Source organism: Oryctolagus cuniculus, chromosome 13, assembly GCF_964237555.1.
Source record: "Oryctolagus cuniculus chromosome 13, mOryCun1.1, whole genome shotgun sequence".
Classification (NCBI taxonomy): Eukaryota; Metazoa; Chordata; class Mammalia; order Lagomorpha; family Leporidae; genus Oryctolagus; species Oryctolagus cuniculus.
The window spans coordinates 104,561,868-104,583,395 of record NC_091444.1 but is presented as its reverse complement, the minus strand read 5'-3'; the positions used below and the strand labels follow the sequence as shown (position 1 = coordinate 104,583,395).

At 50.9% G+C, this 21,528-nt stretch overlaps 1 protein-coding gene across 2 annotated transcripts in view; it reads left to right on the top strand.

Moving 5' to 3' along the window:
- The first annotated feature begins 20,349 nt into the window (after positions 1-20,349).
- Positions 20,350-21,528, top strand: part of GPR158 (G protein-coupled receptor 158) — a 351,668-nt gene continuing 350,489 nt past the window's right edge. Inside the window, exon 1 of one of the 2 annotated variants that reach the window (XM_051820964.2) lies at positions 20,350-21,483. In XM_051820964.2, coding sequence (XP_051676924.2) covers positions 20,582-21,483 — 902 coding nt within the window. In that variant the 5' untranslated portion in view covers positions 20,350-20,581. The remainder of the gene's footprint in view (positions 21,484-21,528) is intronic. The other variant, XM_002717291.5, reaches the window with a different exon arrangement.

Below are 21,528 nucleotides of genomic sequence, written 5' to 3'. Positions count from 1 at the left end.
TGTGGGCGCTGGTTCGTGTCTCGGCTGCTCAACTCCTGATCAGGCTCTCTGCTAATGGCCATGGAAAAGCAGCAGAAGATGGCCCCATTGCTTGAGCCCCTATGTGGGAGACCGGAAGAAGCTCCTGGCTTTGGCTTGGCCCAGCCGTGGCCATTGCGGGCCTTTTGGGGGAGTAAATAAAAATCTTTTAAAAAATAAAGAAGACGATCTAGAATGGCATGGCTGACCTGCTTACTCAATGTTACCTCCTCCTCGCTTTTTTCTCATTTCCTCCTACTTTTGCTTAGAGGCAGCTTTTATTGATTTGTTTTGGTAAGGATGTTGTGGGCGAGGAGGTAGGAGGTGCTTTTCCTTCTAAGAGTGGGGTTTTGTGCCCTTATTTTTGCCTTAGCTGCTCAAATGACAACTTTAAGTAAGCGAAAAGATTGCATAAACGAATTGAGGTGGGTATACCACATAGGGATGGGGTATTCTGTGTGTGTGTGTGTGTTGTAAATTTTCTCTTACTCATTTTTTTTCAAGATTTTATTTTTATTTCTTTGAGAGGTAGATTTACAGACAGTGAGAGGGAAAGACTGCTGGTTCACTCCCCAAATACCTGCAATGGCTGGAGCTGTGCAGATCGGAAGCCAGGAGCTGGAGAGTCTTCTGGGTCTCCCATGTGGGTGCAGGGACCCAAGCACTCAGGCCATCTTCTACTGCTTTCCCAGGCCATAGTAGAGCGCTGGATCGAAGTCGGGACTAGAACCGGTGCCCATACGAGATGCCAGCACTGCAGGAGGATTAACCTACTGCGCCACAGTGCTAGCCCATGTCTTCTTCACTCTTAATGCCCAAAAACTTTCCCCTTAGCATTGAGGTCCAGGCTTTCCTGGTCTGTGCTCAAACCTCCCTTTGTCCTCCCAGGAGGGAGGAGATGTGAGGGTAGGGAAGCCAGCAGAGTGGCGGGAAGACGGGCTGCCCCTCATTCGCAGAAAAGCAGTGTGCTCTTCAGGAATCCACCAATTTAGAAGTCATTTGGCAACTCGATGCTAATTCCTGGCAATTTTTAAACCTGTTATTTTTAAAGATTATTTATTTGACGGAGAGACAGAGAGCCTGCATTTGCTGGTTCACTCCCCAAGTGGCCTCAGCAGCCAGATCTGGGCCAGGCTGAAGCCAGGAGGCAGGAACTCCATCTGGGTCCCCCACATGGGTGGCAGGGACCCAAGTGCTTGGGCCATTTTTCAGGTGCATTAGCCTTTCCAGATGCGTTAGCCGGAACCTGGGTTGGAAACGAGTAGCCAGGACTTAATCAGGTTCTCCAATGTGGAACGACAGCACCGCAAGTGCCACAACACTGCCTCCTCTCCATGAGCATTTATCTTATTTTTACTTACTCAAAAATTATTTGAAAGGAAGAGGGGTGTCTTTATCTACTGGTTCACTCCGCAAATGCTCGGAACAGCTGGGAATGGGCCAGGCCAAAGCCAGGAGCTTGGAACTCCATCCAAGTCTCCCGCATGAATGATTGGGATCCGAGTGCTTGGGCCATCACCTGCTGCCTCCCAGGGTGCACATTAGCAGGGAGCTGGGATCAAACCCAGGCACTCTGACGTGGGATGTGTGTGTCTTAATCACTTGGCCAAATGGCTGCCCCTGCACTAAATTTTTTAATTGTAGGGTACTGAAGATAGGACCACTTTTTCTCGCTTGCCTATGTGCCTCGCTGTCTTTGCCACCATGTCTCACTTGCATGGTGTTGTGATGTCTAAGAGACAACCTGGTAGACAGCCAGAGGTCTGAGCGGGCCCCTCTGACTGCGAATGAACCGCAGCTCCGCCTCTGGGGCTTCTGGTGACTTCCTTCTTCCAGAAGGCTGTAAAGAAGGCACCGTGGCAGGTCCTCCTCCTCTCCTGAGTGCAGACCTGTAACTCTTACAAGGAAGGGATCCCGGGACAGTGGCTGGACCCTACCTGCAGGGCAGAAGCTTGGCAACATTATCTTCTGCCTCAGGCAATCCCAGCAAGAGCTATTTTTTTCTTTTTTCTTTTAACTTTTATTTAATAAATATAAATTTTGAAAGTACCACTTCTGGATTATAGCAGTTTTTCCTCCCATAACCACCCTCCCACCCACAAACCATCCCATCTCCTACTCCCTCTCCCATCCCATTCTTCATTAAGATTCATTTTTAATTATCTCCATATACAGAAGATCAACTTAGTATATACTAAGTAAAGATTTCAACAGTTCCAGCAAGAGCTCTTACTGTGAAATATGTGACTGGCTGACCATTTATGAATTCCAAGAACTTTGCGGGAAAGTGCAATTGAAACACAAGCTCATTTTGGTGCAAAAACTCTTTTTGGAATCCATGCATGGTTCTTTCATTCTACGCATTTCCCACGAGCTTTTGGAAGACGCCTGGTCTACTCAGTTTTCAGGGGCTGTAATTATTAGAACACACAGAAGGAAACAGGTCAGGTTCCACTGGTGCTGAGTTGTACCTGATGTCAGTCTTACTACTGTTTGTGTTTGAATATCCAGGGAGATCTCATCGCGGCCCAGGTTGTCCTGGCTGTGACGACGGCGGGCTCCCGGGAGAACCAGGCCGAGCTGTCGTGACCTTGATTGCACCCATGCTGGCATTTGGGCTCTCCTCTTGGCGGGGACACACTTTCTCATTTCCTCGGCCTTCTGTTCATGAGTTTTGGATCAGGAAGAGGGTGGAGTTGGTCCCATCTGGAAAGGGGGTCAGCCAGTCTTGGAAGAGACACATCGGAGGCTTAAAAATAGCATCCTGGATGCAGATCCCCCATGTTTCAAGGCAGACGGGGAAGGGGAGAGAACTCTTGGCCCTCCGTGTGAGACATCCGCCTGCAGCCAGAAGTGGACCGGGGCTGAAGATGAGCGCTCAGCCACGTGGTACAGCCGAGACACCTCACAAGCCCACAGCACAAACATCCCAGGGACGTCAGATGCCTGCCAGGCATCCTTCCTTGGTGGCAGGAACTCACCTGTGGCCCAAAGCCTTCCACAGGAGCTCATGGGCCCTGGACTAAGGTCACTGCCAAAGGCTGGTGCTGTGTCACTCACGGGGACGTGGACACTGCGGCTTCGTCAAGCATCTTCTTTAGCCCATCCCGTCCGGGTGGTCGTCACTCCCGGAGCCCATGATCAGAATCCCCTTGCTTTCATTTTCCCGTGAGTGGGTGTAGCCAGACTGCAATGCGTCGTCACGTCTGGCGTGGCGACGTAGACAGCCTGCTCACTGGTGCCTCAGCTTCTCCTTCCACTCTCCTCCTTCAGTCCAGGCTGCAGCCCCCATCACTTCTCTCCCCTCCCACGGAGCCGTACCTGCCGCGGTCCTTGTCTTCTCTTTCCTCCCCTCCTTGGCTCGTCTCCATCCGTGCAGTCATTTTTGCTGTTCCTGGGACGAGGTAAGCTTGGCGCTCTCCCAGAGCCTTTGTGGTCATTGTTATCCACCAGGAAAGTCCCGTGCCCGGCCTCACATCACTCATCTACTCCACACCCTTCCTGACCACCCATCTCCACGTATCCTACTTCACTTTTCTTCAAAGCCCTTATTACACCTGCGGGTCATATTATAGTTTTATGTTCGGTTGTTCTCTGTGGAATGCAGGCACCATGATGGATGGCAGCAACATGGCTTGTCTACTGCTGGGGCACTTTGATCCAGAACATCAGAGGTCTGAAGCAGCTGTGTCTTCCGTCTAGAACATCTGGCACACACTTGGCCCCCGATAGGGATTTATTTGTTAAGTAAAATGATAAGAATTTAGACACACACACAAAAAAACACAATGTCTTCACTTGTTCACAGAGAGCATCAAGTTAGCAAATACAAGTCATATCCTGTAAAATGGGCTGCTCGGAATTGGGGTTGTTAAAAACTAGTTAAAAATCAGAGGATGATACTTAAAAAAAAATCAGATGCATTGTGAACTGTTGAGGGACTACCTAAAGATACTTATTTGAGGGGCTGATGCTGTGGCACAGTGGGTTAACACCCTGGCCTGAAGCGCTGGCATCCCATATAGGCGCCAGTTCTAGTCCCGACTGCTCCTCTTCCAACCCAGCTCTCTGCTATGGCCTGGGATAGCAGTGGAGGATGGTCAAGTCCATGGGCCCCTGCACCCATGTGGGAGACGCGGAAGAAGCTCCTGGTTCCTGGCTTTGGATCGGTGCAGCTCTGGCCATTGCGGCCATTTGGTGAGTGAACCATCAGATAAAAGATCTCTCTCTCTGTCTCTACCTCTTTCTGTAACTCTGACTTTCAAATAAATAAAATAAATCTTAAAAAATAGATATTTATTTGAGAGAGAGTGGGAGGGAGAGAGAGGGAAGAGAAGGAAGAGAGGGAGAGGGGGAGAGAGAAGGCTCTCATTACTGGTTGACTTCCCAAGTGTCTGCGATCGCCAGGCACTCCATCCAGTTGTCCCATGTGGGTGCAGAAGCCTGATATCTTGGGCCATCATTGCTGCCTCCCAGGGTCTGCATTAGCAGGACGTTGGAATCAGGAACTGGAGCCTGGCGTCACACCCAGGCACTCTTACTCTGGGACTTGGGCATCCCAACTGCTGGCCTATGCACCTGTCCTAATAGATCTGATTTTTTTTAAAAAAAAACAAATCATTGAGGTACATCTTCCATGTCACCTGTTTGAGATGCATAACAATGCTTTTTAGTACTTTCACTGAGTGGAATAGCTATCCACAGTCCTTATCTTAGACCCCCCCCCCCCCCGCCATGCTCACTGACTGTTGATTTCTGCTCCCGTCCCCAGGCCCACACCATACTCCTCCACCTTCTGTCTCCAGGCCTTTGTCTTTTCTGGACATGTCCTGTCAACACAGGTGGTGTCTTGCGTCCAGCTGCTGTCACTTAGCACCGTGTTCCTGAGTGCTGTTTAAGCTGCAGCACGTGTTAATAGTTTGTTCATTCACATTGTTGGATGGTTTTCCAGTGTGCTCTGCTCCGCCTCTTGCTTATTGCAGATGGACCTCAAGGTCATGTCCAGCCTGAGGCTGTTCAGGGTCACACCACTGTGAGAGTCTGCGTGCACCTGCTGGTGTGGACAGACATCTTCATTTCTCCAGGGTCAGTACCCAAGGTTGGGATCGCTGGGTCATCTGGTAGTGTGGTGTTTTTTTTTTTTTGTTTGTTTTTGTTTTTTTTTGTTTTTTTTTTTTTGACAGGCAGAGTGGACAGTGAGAGAGACAGAGAGAAAGGTCTTCCTTTGCCGTTGGTTCACCCTCCAATGGCTGCCCGCACCGCACTGATCCGATGGCAGGAGTCAGGTGCTTATCCTGGTCTCCCACGGGGTGCAGGGCCCAAGTACTCGGGCCATCCTCCCCTGCACTCCCTGGCCACAGCAGAGAGCTGGCCTGGAAGAGGGGCAACCGGGACAGAATCCGGCGCCACAACCGGGACTAGAACCCGGTGTGCCAGCGCTGCAAGGCAGAGGATTAGCCTAGTGAGCCACAGCGCCGGCCCTGGTAGTTTTTAACTTGTTGAGAAACTACTGAACTCTTTGTAGAGTGGATGTGTTACTCTACGCTTCCCATAAATCGCACGAAGACTCCTGTTTCTCTATACCTTCGTCCACATTTGCTCTTGTCTGTCTGTCTTATTATAGCCCTTCTAGTGAGTGTCTGGGGGCACTGCAAAGAAGTCATGAAAAATGGAATTCTTGTTTTGGCACAAAATTATTGAATTTCAGGTGCAGCTTTTTCATAACATTCCATCAACTTTTTGAAGATCGTGTGTGTATGGATTTTAAATTTTTCCCCTGACATAAATGTATCTTTTTTAAAAAAAGATGTATTTATTTATTTGAAAGTCAAAGTTACACACAGAGAGAAGGAGAGGCAGAGAGAGAGAGAGAGAGAGAGAGAGAGAGAGAGGTATGTGTGTCTTCCATCCGCTGGTTCACTCCCCAGTTGGCCGCAATGGCTGGAGCTGCATTGATCCGAAGCCAGGAGCCAGGAGCTTCTTCCATGTCTCCCACATGGGTGTAGGGGTCCAAGGACTTGGGCCATCTTCTGTGCTTTCCCAAGCCATAGCAGAGAGCTGGATCAGAAGTGGAGCAGCCGGGACTTGAACCAGTGCCCATATGGGATGCCGGCACTGCAGGCAGCAGCTTTACCCACTATGCTGCAGCACCAGCCCCATAAATTATCGTTTGATTTTCACTTTTCACAAAATTATGGTTCTGATTTTCATCCCCTCAATGACGAATGAGATTGAGGATCTTTTTCATGCACTTCTTAGTCCTTGGTATACCTTTGGAGAAATATCTGTTGAGAAAGTTGGTAGATTTTTTTAAAAGTTTTAAGGGAAGGGGAAACATAGATACAAGAATTTGTGAAGTTTTCTTCATAAACAGAAATAGCAGGGCCGGCATTGTGGGCATTGTGGCGCAGTGGGTTAAGCCACCACCTGTGATGCTAGCATCCCATGTGAGTGCAGGTTCGAGTCCCAGCTGCTCCTCTTACAATCCCGCTCCCTGCTAATATGCCTGGGAAAGCAGCAGATGATGGCCCGAGTGCTTGGGGTCCTGCCGCCCATGTGGGAGTGCAGCTGTTTTGGGTTGAACCAGCAGACTGAATATTTCTCATCTCTATCTGTCTCTGTCTCTCTCTGTAATTGCCTTGTAATAAATAAATATTTAAAAACCCAGGATTAGCTCCTGCAAAGGCAGGCACAGAGTTGGAGGGTGCAGCCGTTCATGGTGATGGGGAGTGGTATACAGAGGGGAGTTCCCCACGAAGGAGTAGGGGACTGCTGGGACGGGGTGGAGAGTCAGCGAATGGCCTTGGGTGTCACATCAAGTGATCCAGAACAAAAGGACTGGCTGCGGAGCAAACTGGATTCGGATGCCTAAATAAAGAATTTGTCTTAGCCTGTTTTCCGTGGCTATCACTGAATACCGCAGACTGAATAATTTATAAAGAGAAAGGTTTGTTTGGCTCCCGGTTCTTAAGGCTGGGAAGTTCAAGGTCAGCTGGCTGTTGTCTGGTTGGGTCCTTCTCGCTGGTGGGGACTTCGCAGAGTCCCAGCGTGGGCCAGGGCTTCACATGGCAACAAAAGGGAATTTGCCAACTGAGTCTCTCCTCCTCCTCTTGTACAGCCCCCACTGCAAGCGCGAGAGCCCCACCCCATGACCTCATCTCATCGTAACCCCCTCCCGAGGACTTCACCTCCTAACCCCGCTGGTGTAGGACTTTGGAGATTACGGGTCCTCGTGGGTTTTGGAGGAGGCGAACCTGGAGAGCATGCAATGTGCATGTGGTAGGGCTGCTGTTGGTGGGGATGTCGCAGGGTCCATTCCTCCATCTACTGTAGAAAGGAGTGCATTTCAACGGCCATCTGGTTATCTGTCTATCCAGTGACAATTAAATGTTGCAGCCAAGCATAAAGAAAGGACATGCTAATTGCTGGACTTGGTCAGTTTATGCTGTATGTATGTGTTGAAACAGTGCACGGTACACCACAAAAATATACAAGTACTACGTGATAGTCAAAAATGTTTAAGTTAAAAAATAGCCCATTTATGATACATGCATCCAGTTTCTACTGGAGACCACAATTATTCTTCAGGAAAGAGATTCCCTTTGTTTTCTGGTCAGTCCGTTTCTTTTTTTTTTTTTTTTTTTTTTTTTGACAGGCAGAGTGGACAGTGAGAGAGACAGAGAGAAAGGTCTTCCTTTGCCGTTGGTTCACCCTCCAGTGGCTGCCGCGGCCGGCGCACCGCGCTGATCCAATGGCAGGACCAGGTGCTTCTCCTGGTCTCCCATGGGGTGCAGGGCCCAAGCACTTGGGCCATCCTCCACTGCACTCCCGGGCCACAGCAAAGAGCTGGCCTGGAAGAGGGGCAACTGGGACAGAATTTGGTGCCCTGACCCGGACTAGAACCCGGTGTGCCGGTGCCGCAGGCAGAGGATTAGCCTATTGAGCCACAGCGCTGGCTCAGTCCATTTCTAATGTAAAACACTTTCGGCATTCGGAGAAACTTTCATATTACTTTCTCTTTGAATTTTAATTAAACTAAAATTTTAGCTTAAACAATCTGATTAGAGATATGGCAACAACCAAGTGGAACAGCTAGTTTTTGGTCACATTGGATATTCATTGTTAGGGTTAGGATTTTAGGGCTCTAAGAAGGCGAGGAGGGGCTGGTGCTATGGTGCAGCGGGTTAAAGCCCTGGCCTGAAGCGCCGGCATCCTATTTGGGCACCGGTTCTAGTCCTGGCTGCTCCTCTTCTGATCCAGCTCTCTGTTATGGCCTGGGAAAGCAGTAGAAGATGCCCCAAGTCCTTGGGCCCCTTCACCTGCGTGGGAGACCTGGAAGAAGCTCCTGGTTCCTGGCTTCAGATCAGTGCAGCTCTGGCTGTTGCGGCCATCTGGGGAGTGAACTGGCGGATGGAAGTCCTCTCTGTCTCTGCCTCTCTCTGTAACGCTGTCTTTCAAATAAATAAAATAAATCTTAAAAAAATGTGAGGAGGCACCACTTAAAAGCAAAAAGGACTTTTATTGAAGACAGCACAGCATGGTATAGAGAAAGCAAGATTGCAGGCTGCCCGGAGAGCAGGTGGCAGCAGGTGGCTGAGAAGAGATTCACCCACTAGGCAGTGGGCAGCAGCCTTAAATTTATGCTGCTTGTTGGGAGGGGCATGCGGATGTGCAAAGACCCACATCCACTGCCATAAGGTGGGTTTGAATGGGCAGAAGACCCCCTCGTCAGGTGTTCATGGAACTCAGCAATTACAGGGTATGCTGTTGGCGGCTTGGGCCGTCCAGGCGAGTGGGTAGCCGTAGCAGCGAGAGCCTGCAGAATCTTAGGCTGTCACATTCCATCGTGACGTCCTCAGGGTCATTCTTAACTGGGGCTCACATTGCCACATGTGGAGTTCACTCTTTGTGTCTCAACAGCCCACCAAGTCCTAACGCTCACCCCTCCCCAGATGTGTTCGGAGTCCCTCACACGTGCCTGACGTCAGCCCCTTTACTGCAAAATTGGCCATTGGCACGGAGAGTGGAAAAAGGTGCGGACTTCCTGCACCAAAGCTGCTCTGAAATTTCCTCGTATCTGGGTAGGGAGGTGTTTGTGGGTAAAGGCCGGACAGTGTTTCTCCTGCAACTCTGGGAAGAGGACACGCAGAAAAGATGTGCAAGGGCCACAGCCAGCAGGCTGCTTCCTCCGTTGCAATCAGACACCAGCAACTAAAGCCACCCCAGGAAGGTTCTCTGGTTTATGCTAACTAGTACCTCCCAGGTGTGTACATCCCCTCTTACCTGGTCTTGGGGACAATCTGATGAGTCAGTGAGCCCTTGGTTTTGTCAGAGAACAAGGAGGAGGAGGGAGGGGATGGTAGAGGAGCAGGGAAAAGACCCAACTGACCAGAGGTTGGACAGAAAGTCTTCAGTCTCTCTCTCTCCATTGCTGTCTTTAGTGAACAGCACAGTGGTGGTGGTGCTGGTGGTGGTGGTGTTGGTGTGGTGCACTGGTGCTGTGGTGCAGTGGGTTAAAGCCCCAGTCTGCAGCACCAGCATCCCGTATGGGCTTCAGTTCAAGTCCCAGCTGCTCCACTTCCAATCCAGCTCCCTGCTAATGGACCTGGGAAAGCAGTAGAAGATGGCCCAGCTCCTTAGGCCCCTGCACCCATGTGGGAGACCCGGAAGAAACTCCTGGTTCCTGGCTTCAGATGGGCTCAGCTCCGGCTATTGCGGCCATTTGGGGAGTGAACCAGCAGATGGAAAATCTCTCTCTCTCTCTCTCTCTCTCTCTCTCTCTGTCTCTGTCTCTACCTCTCTCTGTAACCCTGTCTTTCAAATAAATAAAATAAATCTTTAAAAAAACTTAATGGCACAGATCCAGAGGAAATGCTTTCAAAGAACCAGGCATACATTTCATGTCAGTTACAATTTTGTATTTGAACTCAGAGTTGTCATTTTCTTTTTTAGTATTTTAAAAATTGTGCTTTAAATTGTTTATTTTAAAGGCACAGAGAGAAAGAGAGCGAGAGCGAGAGCGAGAGAGAGGGAGAGTCAGAGACAGAGATCTTCCATCTGCTGCTTCACTCCCCAAATGCCCACAACAGCTGGACCTGAGCCAGGAGCCAAGAACTTAGATCACATCTCCCATGTGGGTGGCAGGGGTCCAGTTACTTGAACCATCACCTGCTGCTTCCAGGGTGAGCATTAGCAGGAGGCAGGGAACAGAAGTGGAGCCTGGACTTGAACCCAGGTGTTGCACGGGATGTCAGCATCCCAGGTGGTGGTTAAACTGCCGCACTAAGGCCTGCCCCATCTGTCGCTTTCTTAGCCTGAAGATATTTCTGTCAGGATGCATGCCATAATTTTCTTCTTTCGCTACATTTTATTGCTGCTATTGGAACATATTTCTGTGCTATATTTCTTTGTTTTATTTTTGCACACAATGTTGACTGGGATAATGTCTGCAATTTCAACAAAATCAACACAACGGATTCTCTTCCCTCAATTTTTAAAAAATAGTGTGAAAGTGTGTCAGGCAACTTAGTTATTCTAAATTTGTTCTTCATAAATTTGGATTTGCAAGTTTCTGCTTTCATAGTTTTTTAATTGACAATTAAAAATTGTGTATATTTATGATGTGTAGCACGTTTTAGAATATGTATGCATTGTGTAATAGGTAAATCAAGATAGTTAATGTATTCAGTACATCACATGCTTATCTTTTATTTGTGATAAGAGCACTTAAATTTCTCATAGCAATTTTCAAGTGTACAATGCATTGTTATTAACTATAGTCACCACTTTGTACAACAGATTTCTGTTTAATCTATTTATTTGAAATTCAGAGAGAGAGAGGCAGGGAGGCAGGAAGGGAGAGGGAGAGAGAGATCTTTCATCTGCTGGTTCTCTCCCCAAATGACTGCAACCAGCCAGGCAGCCAGGGCTGGGCCAGAGCCAGGAGCCAGGAGCTTCATCCGGGTCTCCCACAATGGTGGCAGGGGCCCAAGCACTTGAGCCATCCTCTGCTGCTTTCCCAGGTGCATTAATAGGGAGCTGGGATCAAAGGTGGAGCAGCAGGGTTCCTGCCTGTGGTCGCACACATTTCTGCTCTCCATCAATGAGAATTTCTCCTTCGTCCGTGTGCCCTTGTGTGTGTGTGTGTGTGTGTGTGCATGTGCGTGTGTGATGTGCACAGATCAGGTAGGCGCTGTCCCGGGTGCCTGAGCTTCCCAGCGTTCTGAAGCTCCTGCATTACGATGGAAGCCCCTGTCCTGGACTCATCATCCAGTCCATCCCGTTCTGCTCAAGGGGACATGCTGGTAAAAACAGCCCCGTGAGCTCTAAAGACACCCGGGTACAGACGGCACGAGGTGTGTCCCAGCAGCAAGGGGAGCAGGTGCAGTGGAGAAAAGAAAAAAATATACATAAACCATGTCCCATTTCTTCCTGGCCACCAAGTCTCCTTCTTCGGTAAATTCTGTTTTAAGTCTGTTTGCTCATTTTCATTTCTTGATGAGAAAAAGAGTCTTGCTTGCGTGGAGCTGGGCGTGCCATAATTCAGTGTGATTTTCAGTAAGTGCCACATCGGCCCCTCTCGTGCTGCTGAATGGCAAGTCAGTTTCACGGAAAGTGATTCAGGCAAACACCCGGCTGCTTTAACGCAGCCTGACTTTTTCGCTTTCAAAAAAGAGTTCTATGTATTTATTTGAAAGAGTAACAGAGAGAGACAGAGAAATTTCTTCCATCCTCTGGATCAATTCCCCAGGTGGCCACCATGACCAGGGCTGGGTCAGGCTGAAGCCAGGAGCCAGGAGCTTCATCCGGGTCTCCCACATGGCTGTCAGGGGTCAAGCACTTGGACCATTTTCTGCGGCTTTTCCCAGGCCACAAACATGGAGCTGGATCAGAAGTGGAGCAGCCAGGACTCGAACTGACGCCCATACGGGATGCTGGTGTTGCAGGCTCAAGCTTAATCCAGTGGATCACAGTGCCAGCCCCCACAGCCTGACTTTTCCTACATGGATTCCACTTCCTGGGGATTTCTTTTCTTGGATCAGGAAGTCTTAAGAGTCTTCAGGTTTACATAACCACTCGGTTTGTGCTGGGGGACAGGACAAAGTGAGGGAAGCTGGCTATGTGGGTCAACACTGCAGTGACTGTGTCGGTGATACCATATGTAGTGGTATTAAAAAAATCACTTTAAAAAAAATTTGTCCTAGTGGCTGACACCAGTTAAGATGCCTACATCCTGAATCAGAGTGTCCGAGTTTGATTTACAGCTCCGACTCCTGACCCAGCTCCCTGCTCATGCCCACCTAGGAGGCAGCAGGTGATGGCTCAAGTACTCGGGTTCCTGTTCCCGACTTGGGAGACTCCAATTGATTTCCCAGCCTCTGACTTTGACCTGGCCCAGCCCTGGCCGTTGTGGGCATTTGGGGTATGAACCCATGGAAGGGAGCTCTGATCTGTCTGCCTCTTGAATAAATTAATAAGAAAAAAATAATTGCAAGCAATCACTTCATCAGGATTCAGGAACAGCCCAACCACAGCTTCATAGCACAAAGCGGGGTGACTGTGAGAGCTGCTGAGCCGTTAGCAGTGATCCCGACAGGGAGTAAGCGTGTGAAGGGTAAACCGGGGGAAGATGAGAATCAACCGCGATGCAAAAAGAAAAACATCTTGGGCACATGTTCTCAGTTTGGAAGAGACAAACTGGAGAGACGAATTAGAAGATTCCAGCCATCTTTTCACCCGTTCCCATTGATTTTCTGCTTTCTCTGTGTAACACCATGGAAAAGCAGAGCCATAGAGAGGCAGCCGATTGTCATGGTGAAAACCGTGCTGCAAGGCCGTGGTTCCTAAGGCTGATCCTGGGGGCAGATGTTGGGTGCAGCAGCTCCTCCACTTGTGACCCAGCTTCCTGCTAATGCACACCCTGGGAGTCGGCAGGTGATGGCTCACGTACTTGGGTCCCTGCCACTCACGTGAGAGACCTGATTGAATTCTGAGCCTCTGGCTATTGCAGACGTCTGGGGAGTGAACCAGCTAAAGAAATCTCTCTCTGTGTCTCCATTTCTCTCTGTGTCTGCTTTTCAAGTAAAATGGAAACTGTGATCTTTGGGCCAGCTCAGCAGTGTCAGTGTCATCAGAAATTGCTAAGAATGCAGATTCTCAGGTCCTAGTTCAGATCTGCTGAATTGGCAGTTTGGGTAGTGGGCAAGTTCTCCAGGTGACTCCAAAGCGTATCAACATTTGAGAACCTGCTGTGCAGGGATTAAGAGCATGACAGAGCCAGCTGGCTGTATGACTTAGAGCAATCCATGTTTCCAGTTGCGTGTTTCCTGTCTACAGATGGCAACAGTACTGCCACCTGCTATGGTTTGTGTGTAGTTCGTGTGTTGGAAGCTTGGTCTCCAGGGTGGTGATGTTAAGAGACAGTGGGGGCCGGCGCTGCGGCTCACTAGGCTAATCCTCAGCCTGCGGTGCCAGCACACTGGGTTCTAGTCCCGGTCGGGGCGCCGGATTCTGTCCCGGTTGCCCCTCTTCCAGGCCAGCTCTCTGCTGTGGCCCGGGAGTACAGTGGAGGATGGCCCAAGTGCTTGGGCCCTGCACCCCATGGGAGACCAGGAGAAGCACCTGGCTCCTGGCTTAGGATCAGCGCGATGCACCGGCCGCAGTGCACTGGCCGCGGCGGCCATTGGAGGGTGAACCAATGGCAAAAGGAAGACCTTTCTCTCTCTCTCTCTCTCTCTCACTGTCCACTCTGCTGGTCCAAAAAAAAAAAAAAAAAAAAAAAAAAAAGAGGCAGTGGGAAAACAAAACAAAACAGAGACCGTGGAGCCTTTAAGAGGTGGAACTTAGCGGAGGGCATTAGGGATGTCACCTTTGAAAGGGACTGAGTAGCTCTCAGGGGACCCCTGTTGGTTCTCTTATAGAAGAGCAAGACTGGCCCGCTCCACTGCTAACTGCGTGTCTGGCCTTGCATTCCCCACCTGTCACACATGCTCCTGCCAGGGTGCTCTGATGGGACACAGCTGGGCGTGGGTAGGGGTGGAGGTGCCTCATGAGAGCCAGTGCCGTGGTGGTTGGAATGTTTGCCTCCAAACCTAGGAGCTGAATAAATCTCCTTCCTTCATAAGGCACTCTGTCCCAGGCATTTCATTGTAGTACTAGAAAATTGGCTAACACAAAACTCACTGCGTTTTAATGAAGATTAGATGTGCTGAAGTGTGTGAACCCCCAGAACAATGCCTGGCTGCTGTAAATTCTCCGTGGGTGCAGTAATAGTAATAATACTCCTTGGAGGCATTACTTTATGTTTTTTTACAGGTTAGGCTTCACAGTTCCCAGCAAAGCTTTGAGATCTTTCCCCCTGATCCCTGAGAGTTATTTTCCACGGCTCAAGGCTGTATTTCTCAGCAGGTACTGATTAAAATGCAGATTCTCAAATCCCACCTAGATTCACAGAGATCAGAATTGTCTAGCAATACGTCTGCATCCTAACATTTCAGAACCTCTTTTCTTGGATAACAAAGACTATAATCTTTTTTTGCAAATAGGCTCAGGGAAGACGTGTGGTTAGGCGAGTCCAGAGTCTCTGCAAGAGCAGGAATGGGAACAGGGTTTCTGGTTCTGAGATCTATCGAAAGACTACGCTGACTCCCTTTGTAGGTTGATTTGCTTTATCAGGAACTGGACTGGCATTGTGCCGCTTTGTTTTCTGAGACCCATCCAGCATTATTCAATCTAAAAATAACATCCACCTTACAAATCTAGGAGAGCAATGAGTTCTTGGAAAATAGACCCAGACCGTGATCCATCACTCGCTGCAGTTGGTCCAGCTGTGAGTTATGTGTCCTCTCCTTCACTCTTGGTTCACAGTCAGTGCAAAAGGGCTGAGAGGGGTTGAGAAGGTCATCAATAGCTACCTGGTTGGACAACATCAGCACCAGTCGAGTTAGGTCTCCCCATAGCCAACCTCGTGTCCTGTCACCATATCCCACTTATTTCAATGCTGTAAAGCAGAATTTGATTTTCAAAAAAATGATTCTACCTATATTTGCCCATGTAAAATCCAGTCTCAGCAGTTTTTGACCTCCTTCGATTACTTTTATGTAAAGAAATGCTAACATCACATCTTTCATTTTATAGCAGGGATCAATCAGTCATACGGTGACAACTAATAACTCAGAACCCTGTTACATACTGCTTTTTCATCAGCACAAACTTGACTGCTCTCAAGCCATGAGATTGACTTTTCAGGTTTTGATGAAAAGGTCTTGTCTTTTTCACACAGGGCCTCGGGTCTGGTTTCCATGGTTCTTTCACAGCCAGGTTCCTATGCAGCATAGACGTACATTGATATGACTGACTTTTAATCATCATGCATGCATGGGGATATTTACCTACATCTAACAAGCTATGCCCGTAAGATTGGAAGCAGGGGTATGTTCCCCCAAGGCCCTCCTTCGGTCTTGATTGATTTTCTTACAAAATATTTTTTTTTGTCTCAATTGTTTGTACTGGTCATGTTCCATGTGAACTTCAACCTGTAGTTAGGTTGCAGAAGACTTAGTACCTGTCCCCAGCGCTGAATCAAAGGTTCATGGTAAAGCAAAGAGAACAGTGTAATCTGTCTACAGATGAGCAGGTAGCAGACTTCTGTCTGAAGAACTACCCCCTTGGTGGATGAGGGTCCTTTGACGTTACTAAGGAGGCTACAAGGAAGGGGGAGATGGTTAGGAACTGCAAACCTCTTGAGTAGGACCAGGCACCAAGGCTTGTAAGGTTCTTCCCTGTGTAGTTGTGGTGGTCCTTGAATTCCACTGGTTGTTTGCAAAAGAAGCTGAGATAAGGAGCAGGGCAATGTGTGCCTTAGGACGTGGGTGAGCTAGACCCAGCACTCTAGCTCTGAAGCATCAGCTTTCTTCCCTGGACCTGGAATTCCCTTGCCCAGGCCTGAAATTACTCTCTGGAGAACCCCGCGAGGCAGTAGTGGCCACTAAAGTGTTCTCTATTGGAGCAGACATTGACCTCATGAGTCCGCAGATTAGCATCTTGTAGGGCTGGCTGTGACACTCCCTCAGTTCAGGGAGTGAAGTAGGGAGAGTGGCTAGGAGACTGAAGCTTCCTATTATCTAGTATTTGCATTCAAGGCACTGTTGGGGGTTTGGTCTCAGTTACCAAATTCCCCCACTCCTCTTTCCTGCTAAGGATAGGAGTATTTGTAATCGCTGCGTGTTTAAACTCCACTCTCTCTACCTAAAGTGAGTTTCTCACCTTTAGTTGGTTCACTCCTGTCTACTGTCTACTTAGCTACCCTTAGGGTTCAGCTCCATCGTCACCTCCTCTCAGCCTTTCCTCTCTACATAAGAAGCTCCCAGTCCTGCAGTTCGTACTCTTTGTCCTGCGGCATTGACTCACTGCTGTACAGAGCCATCTTGTTTGTTCTTTTGACTTTTGAATCCCTCTCCCCTCCCCCTTGGCAAGGGTTACGTAGGCAGAACGTACCGATTGTGCCTCAGTACCAAGCAGAAAGCCGGACACGTGGTGGAGACTCAACTCAGGGAGCCTTTGCTGAATGACCGATGTGTCTTCTGTGAGATGGTGTGGAGTTTTGTAGTCTGCATGGATGCATGCGTGCATGTGTGTGTGTGTGTGTGTGTGTGTGTGTGTGTGTGAAGTCTTGGTGAAAAGAGAATAAGAACCTCCTTTGAATTATTTCCTTCATTGTGAATGCTGACAGATATAGGATTGTCTACTTGTTCAATTATTTTGACTCTAGACCTATTAACTGGACAAGATCTGTTGATCCTTTGGACATAGGTATCTAATCTTGGGTAGGCTTCCATTTTCTAGAACATTCTGGGCTGGATGCACTATCTTTTGGAATTTGTGCTCTATGGTAGCCTCTGGCTCCCGGTGAGTATTGAGCACTTGAAATGGGGTTGGTGTGAAGTGCCGTGTGCTGTGAATGTAAACCACATTTCAGGTGATGGACAGAACTGTGGTGCAGGAAGCTAAGCTATCGCCTGCCACGCCAGCATCCCACATCGGAGTGCTGGTTTGAGTCCTGGCTGCTCCACTTCCGATTCAGCTCCCTGCTAATGTGCCTGAGAGGGCAGTGGAGGATGGCACACGTATTTGGTTCCCTGCCACCCACGTTGGAGACTCGGATGAAATTCTGGGCTCCTGGCTTTGGCCTGGACCAGTCCCAGTCTTTGTGACCATTTGGGGCATGAACCAGAAGATGGAATCTCTCTCTCTCTCTCTGCCTTTCAAAGATATAAATAAATCTTTTTAAAAAATATAATCAGATCTTGAAGGCAATATAAAATGTAAAATAGAGAAATCTTATCTCGTTTACTCATTGAAATAATAATTTGGATATGTTATCAATAAAGTTTATATTAAAATTAATTTCTTTTTTTCTCTTTTTCCACACATAGTTGGAGCATTTACAGTTACTCACACGGATCTCACGTGTGGCTCCCGCGACACTGGACAGGGCCATTGCAGACCCAGTTAGCTTGCAGCAGTTTGGCAGTGCAGGCTGAAGGTGAGCCATGGAAGGAAATGTCGGGTCCTGGAGTCTCTGAGACTGCCTCTCTCTTGTTAGCTGTGCACTAGGGGAAATGGCAGCACCCCTGGATGAGGGCTCCAGGTCTTTCCTTTATCTTTCCTTTATCTCTGTAGGGAAGGATCCCACCCCCACCCCCACACACTGCACTGTTCATCATTTCACACTGTTCTATTTCTTCACTGTACTCGTCGCCACACCTAGCTATCCAGCTTGCTTGTTTGTCTTCTTATCCCCTGTCTCCCCACTGGAGTTTAAGAGTCTTGTAGGCAGAAGATGTCGTCTGTTTTGCCCTAACTGAGCAGAATGCCTGACATATGGTACAAGATGGATGGCAAAGCCTGAGGCCCAGATCCGGTTTGTGTCCTAAGACACAGAATCTTTACCTGTCTTGCCAGTGGGCATGGATCTTGTTTTCAAACAATTCAAGGGCCAGAACTTAGGTCTTCTGATAATGCTGAGTCATCGAACGATTTACAGAAGGACCTGCTCATCAAATTACGAGTACATCTTCCTTTAAAAAAGATTAATTTATTTGAAAGCCAGAGCAACAGAGAGATGGAAAGACAGAGAGAAAAAGATATTTCATCCACTGGCTGATTTCCCAGATGGCTGCAGCAGCCAGGGCTGGACAAGGCCAACCAGGAGCCAGGAACTCCATCTGTGCCATCTCCCACATGGGTGCAGGGGCCTACGCACTTGGGCCATCTTCTGCCCTCCTAAGTGTACTAGTAGGAAGCTGGATCGGAAGTGGAGCAGCCAGGACCTGAACCGGTGCTCATATGGGATGCGACTGTTGTAGGCAGTGGCTTAACCTGCTGAGCCACAACTCCCCATCTTCTTTTTTAAGTTAGACACTGGGAAATTTTGAAGAATTATTATGAAGTCCTGTCGATTTTCTAAGAACAATCATTATTAGGAAATTATTCTCCATTCTTTCAATGGTTAAATAAATGGAAAAATCATAGTGTGTACTTTGATAAATTAAACAAACAGAAATTCCTTCTGTTATCATTGCTACACGGGCTACTGCAGAGCATTAATTCAGGATGGCCTTTACTTACCACAGGGACATACATTGCAAAGCAAAATTTAAACAAAATCTCGGCTGTGAACACAAAATCTACTTGTAGGTAAATACCAATCTAATAACTATTCTTTGCATAGCTGTAAAAACTCACTTGGAGACCGTGCACTGCCCTTCAGAAATAAGGTTTCTGTGTCTAATGCCAAGAGCCCTCTTCCCTGGCACATCCAGAGAACCTCTCCTGGGTGATGAGATAGGTTTTTAAATCATTAGCCTCATCGTCTCCACCTCCTGGTTCATCCATGAACTTAGCAAATGTTTAGTGAGAACCTACTATGTGCTGGCAAGGTAACCAATGCAGACAAAGATGTTTGGCTCTGGGTGGGAGGAGTTAATGCCTAGGTATTTTCTCAACACGGAGAATCAAGTGAATGAAGCCATACAGCCCATCGCAGCGGCACTGTCTACCTTGGAATGTCGCAAGTGACGTTGTTGGCTAGGAACTGAGTGGATTTGGGATTCCCTACGTGTGTCTTTCTGAGGGGGTTTCTGGAAGGTGGAGGTGCATATGGCACGGGTGCTGTGGTGCCCTTCCATCCTCTGAGTGTCAGAGACTCAGATTCCTCAATGAGCTTCAAATACGTCAACTTGACAGGTCTTGAGGGATTTCCCAGTCATCTGAGGGACTTGGCATCCTTAACAGCTTACAGGCTTTCCTTTGATGGGATGTCCCGGCCTCTCCTTTAACCAGAAGTCTTGATCCACTGTGTGGGTCCGGTGTGAGGGACTCCCTCCCCAATGCAGACCCCACTCCCATCTCTCCCGGGCCTGTGTGCGCTCTCCCCTCACTCACCTTTACCTGCCAACCTTTGCACCCTGGCTCCTTGCACACGGCGTGCCCACTCTTAGAGCCCAGGCAGCAGATGTCTCCACTACTCGCTCTGAGCTCAGCTCGGCCTCGGCCAGGTTCTCGTCACTTCTGTAACCGACAACAACCGAGGAAGAAGATTTGCAAATTTGCTTACAAATGAGCGCCTCCCAGGAGGACGCGTCTCCCTCCCTGCGGGTTTCCAGAAGAAGGGAAAGCCGCTCCCTGCTCCCTCTTTTCCAAAAGGCAGGGCTGCTTGAGTCCCGACGCCCGGGCTACCCGAGGTGCTCAGCTTGGACCTCCCGGCCACGCGCCGCGGGCCAGCCTCGCGGTTGGGCAGACGCGCGTGGGGAGCGGACCCCGCGCCGCCGCCGCCCGCGCCCGGTTTCAGCACCGGACAGCGCCCGCCCCGCCCGCCCCCGGCCGCCGGCTGAGTGACAGGAGAGCCGACCAAACAGGGAGCGCGGCGGCCCGCGGCCGCCCCACTAAGGCTTGGTTGCGGCCCGGCTGCCGCTGTTGGGCGCTCGGCTCGCGAGCGAGGCGAGAGGCAGGAGCGTTGAGGCGGCCGAGCCCGAAGGCGCCGGATCGCAGCCCCGCGCTCCCGCTCGCAGCGCCACCCGAGTCCCCGGGACGGTCTCGGGCCCTCGGTCTGCACGCGTGCGCGCGTTCGGCGCCCCGGGGCGCAGCGCTCGGGGAAGCGATGGATCGGCGCCCGGGGCTGCCGCGCGGGCAGCGGCGGCGGCAGGTGCAGCGGCGGCGGCGGCAGCAGCAGCAGCAGCAGCTCCCGGGCGCGCCGCACTGAGCGCGGCCGGGCGAGGGCGCGGGGCGGGCCCGGCGTGGCGGCGGGCGGCGCGCGGGGATGTGAGCGCCCGACCCGCGGCGCGAGGTGCGCAGTCCAGAGCCGACCCCGCCACAGGTGCGTGGCTGCCGGGGACCGCGGCGCAGCCAGAGGGGCCGGCGGCCGCGCGTCCGGATTTCCAAGTCCCCCGTGGACCGGGTGCAATCCGGGGAAGGCGCAAGGGAGGCGCCCGGCTGTGGCTCCCTTGGCGACTCCAATCCACAAAGTGACGCTTCCCGTGACCCCGCTGCGCTCCCCGCCAGCCGGATGGGAGCCATGGCTCGCCCCTTCTTCCTCTGCCTCCTGCTCGCCCACCTAGCATGGGGCACGGCCGGCGCCAGCCGCGAAGCCCTGGGACGGCCGGAGCCGCCGCGAGAACGGACTCCGAGGGGCCAGCAGCCCGCGCAGCGGCCGGCTCGCTCCGCCGCCTCGGCGCCCTCGGGTCCCTGGAGCCGCGCGGCCGCCGGCGCCGCGCTGGCACAAAGGCTGGCCGAAGAGCTGCCCCTGGACGTGGCCTCCTACCTGTACACCGGGGACTCCCGCCAGCTGCTGCGAGCCAACTGCTCCGGCCGCTACGAGCTGGCCGGCCTGCCCGGGAAGGCGCCCGCCCTGGCCAGCCCGCCGTCCTCTTTGCACGGGGCGCTGGACACGCTGACCCACGCCACCAACTTCCTGAGCACCATGCTGCAGAGCAATCGGTCGCGGGAGCAGCACTTGCAGGATGACCTGGAGTGGTACCAGGCGCTGGTGCGGAGCCTGGTGGAGGGCGAGCCCAGCATCTCGCGCGCGGCCCTCACTGTCAGCCCCGAGGCACTGTCCGCGCCCGCCCCGCAGCTCTTCCTGCAGGCCACGCGCGAGGAGAGTCGCATCCTGCTGCAGGACTTGTCCTCCTCTGCGCACCATCTGGCCAACGCCACCCTGGAGACCGAGTGGTTCCACGGTCTCCGGCGCAAGTGGAGGCCCCACTTCCACCGCCGGGGCGCCCACTCGGGACCCCGGGGCCTGGGCCACAGCTGGCGGCGCAGGGATGGCCCCGGCGCGGACAAGAGCCACGTCAGGTGGTCCCCGCCGTACCTGGAGTGCGAGAACGGGAGTTACAAGCCCGGGTGGCTGGTCACCCTTTCCGCTGCCTTCTACGGGTTACAGCCTAACCTGGTCCCGGAATTCAGGTAGGGAGGAGGGCGGGGTGGGGAAGGGCGGAAAAGCAAAGTCTC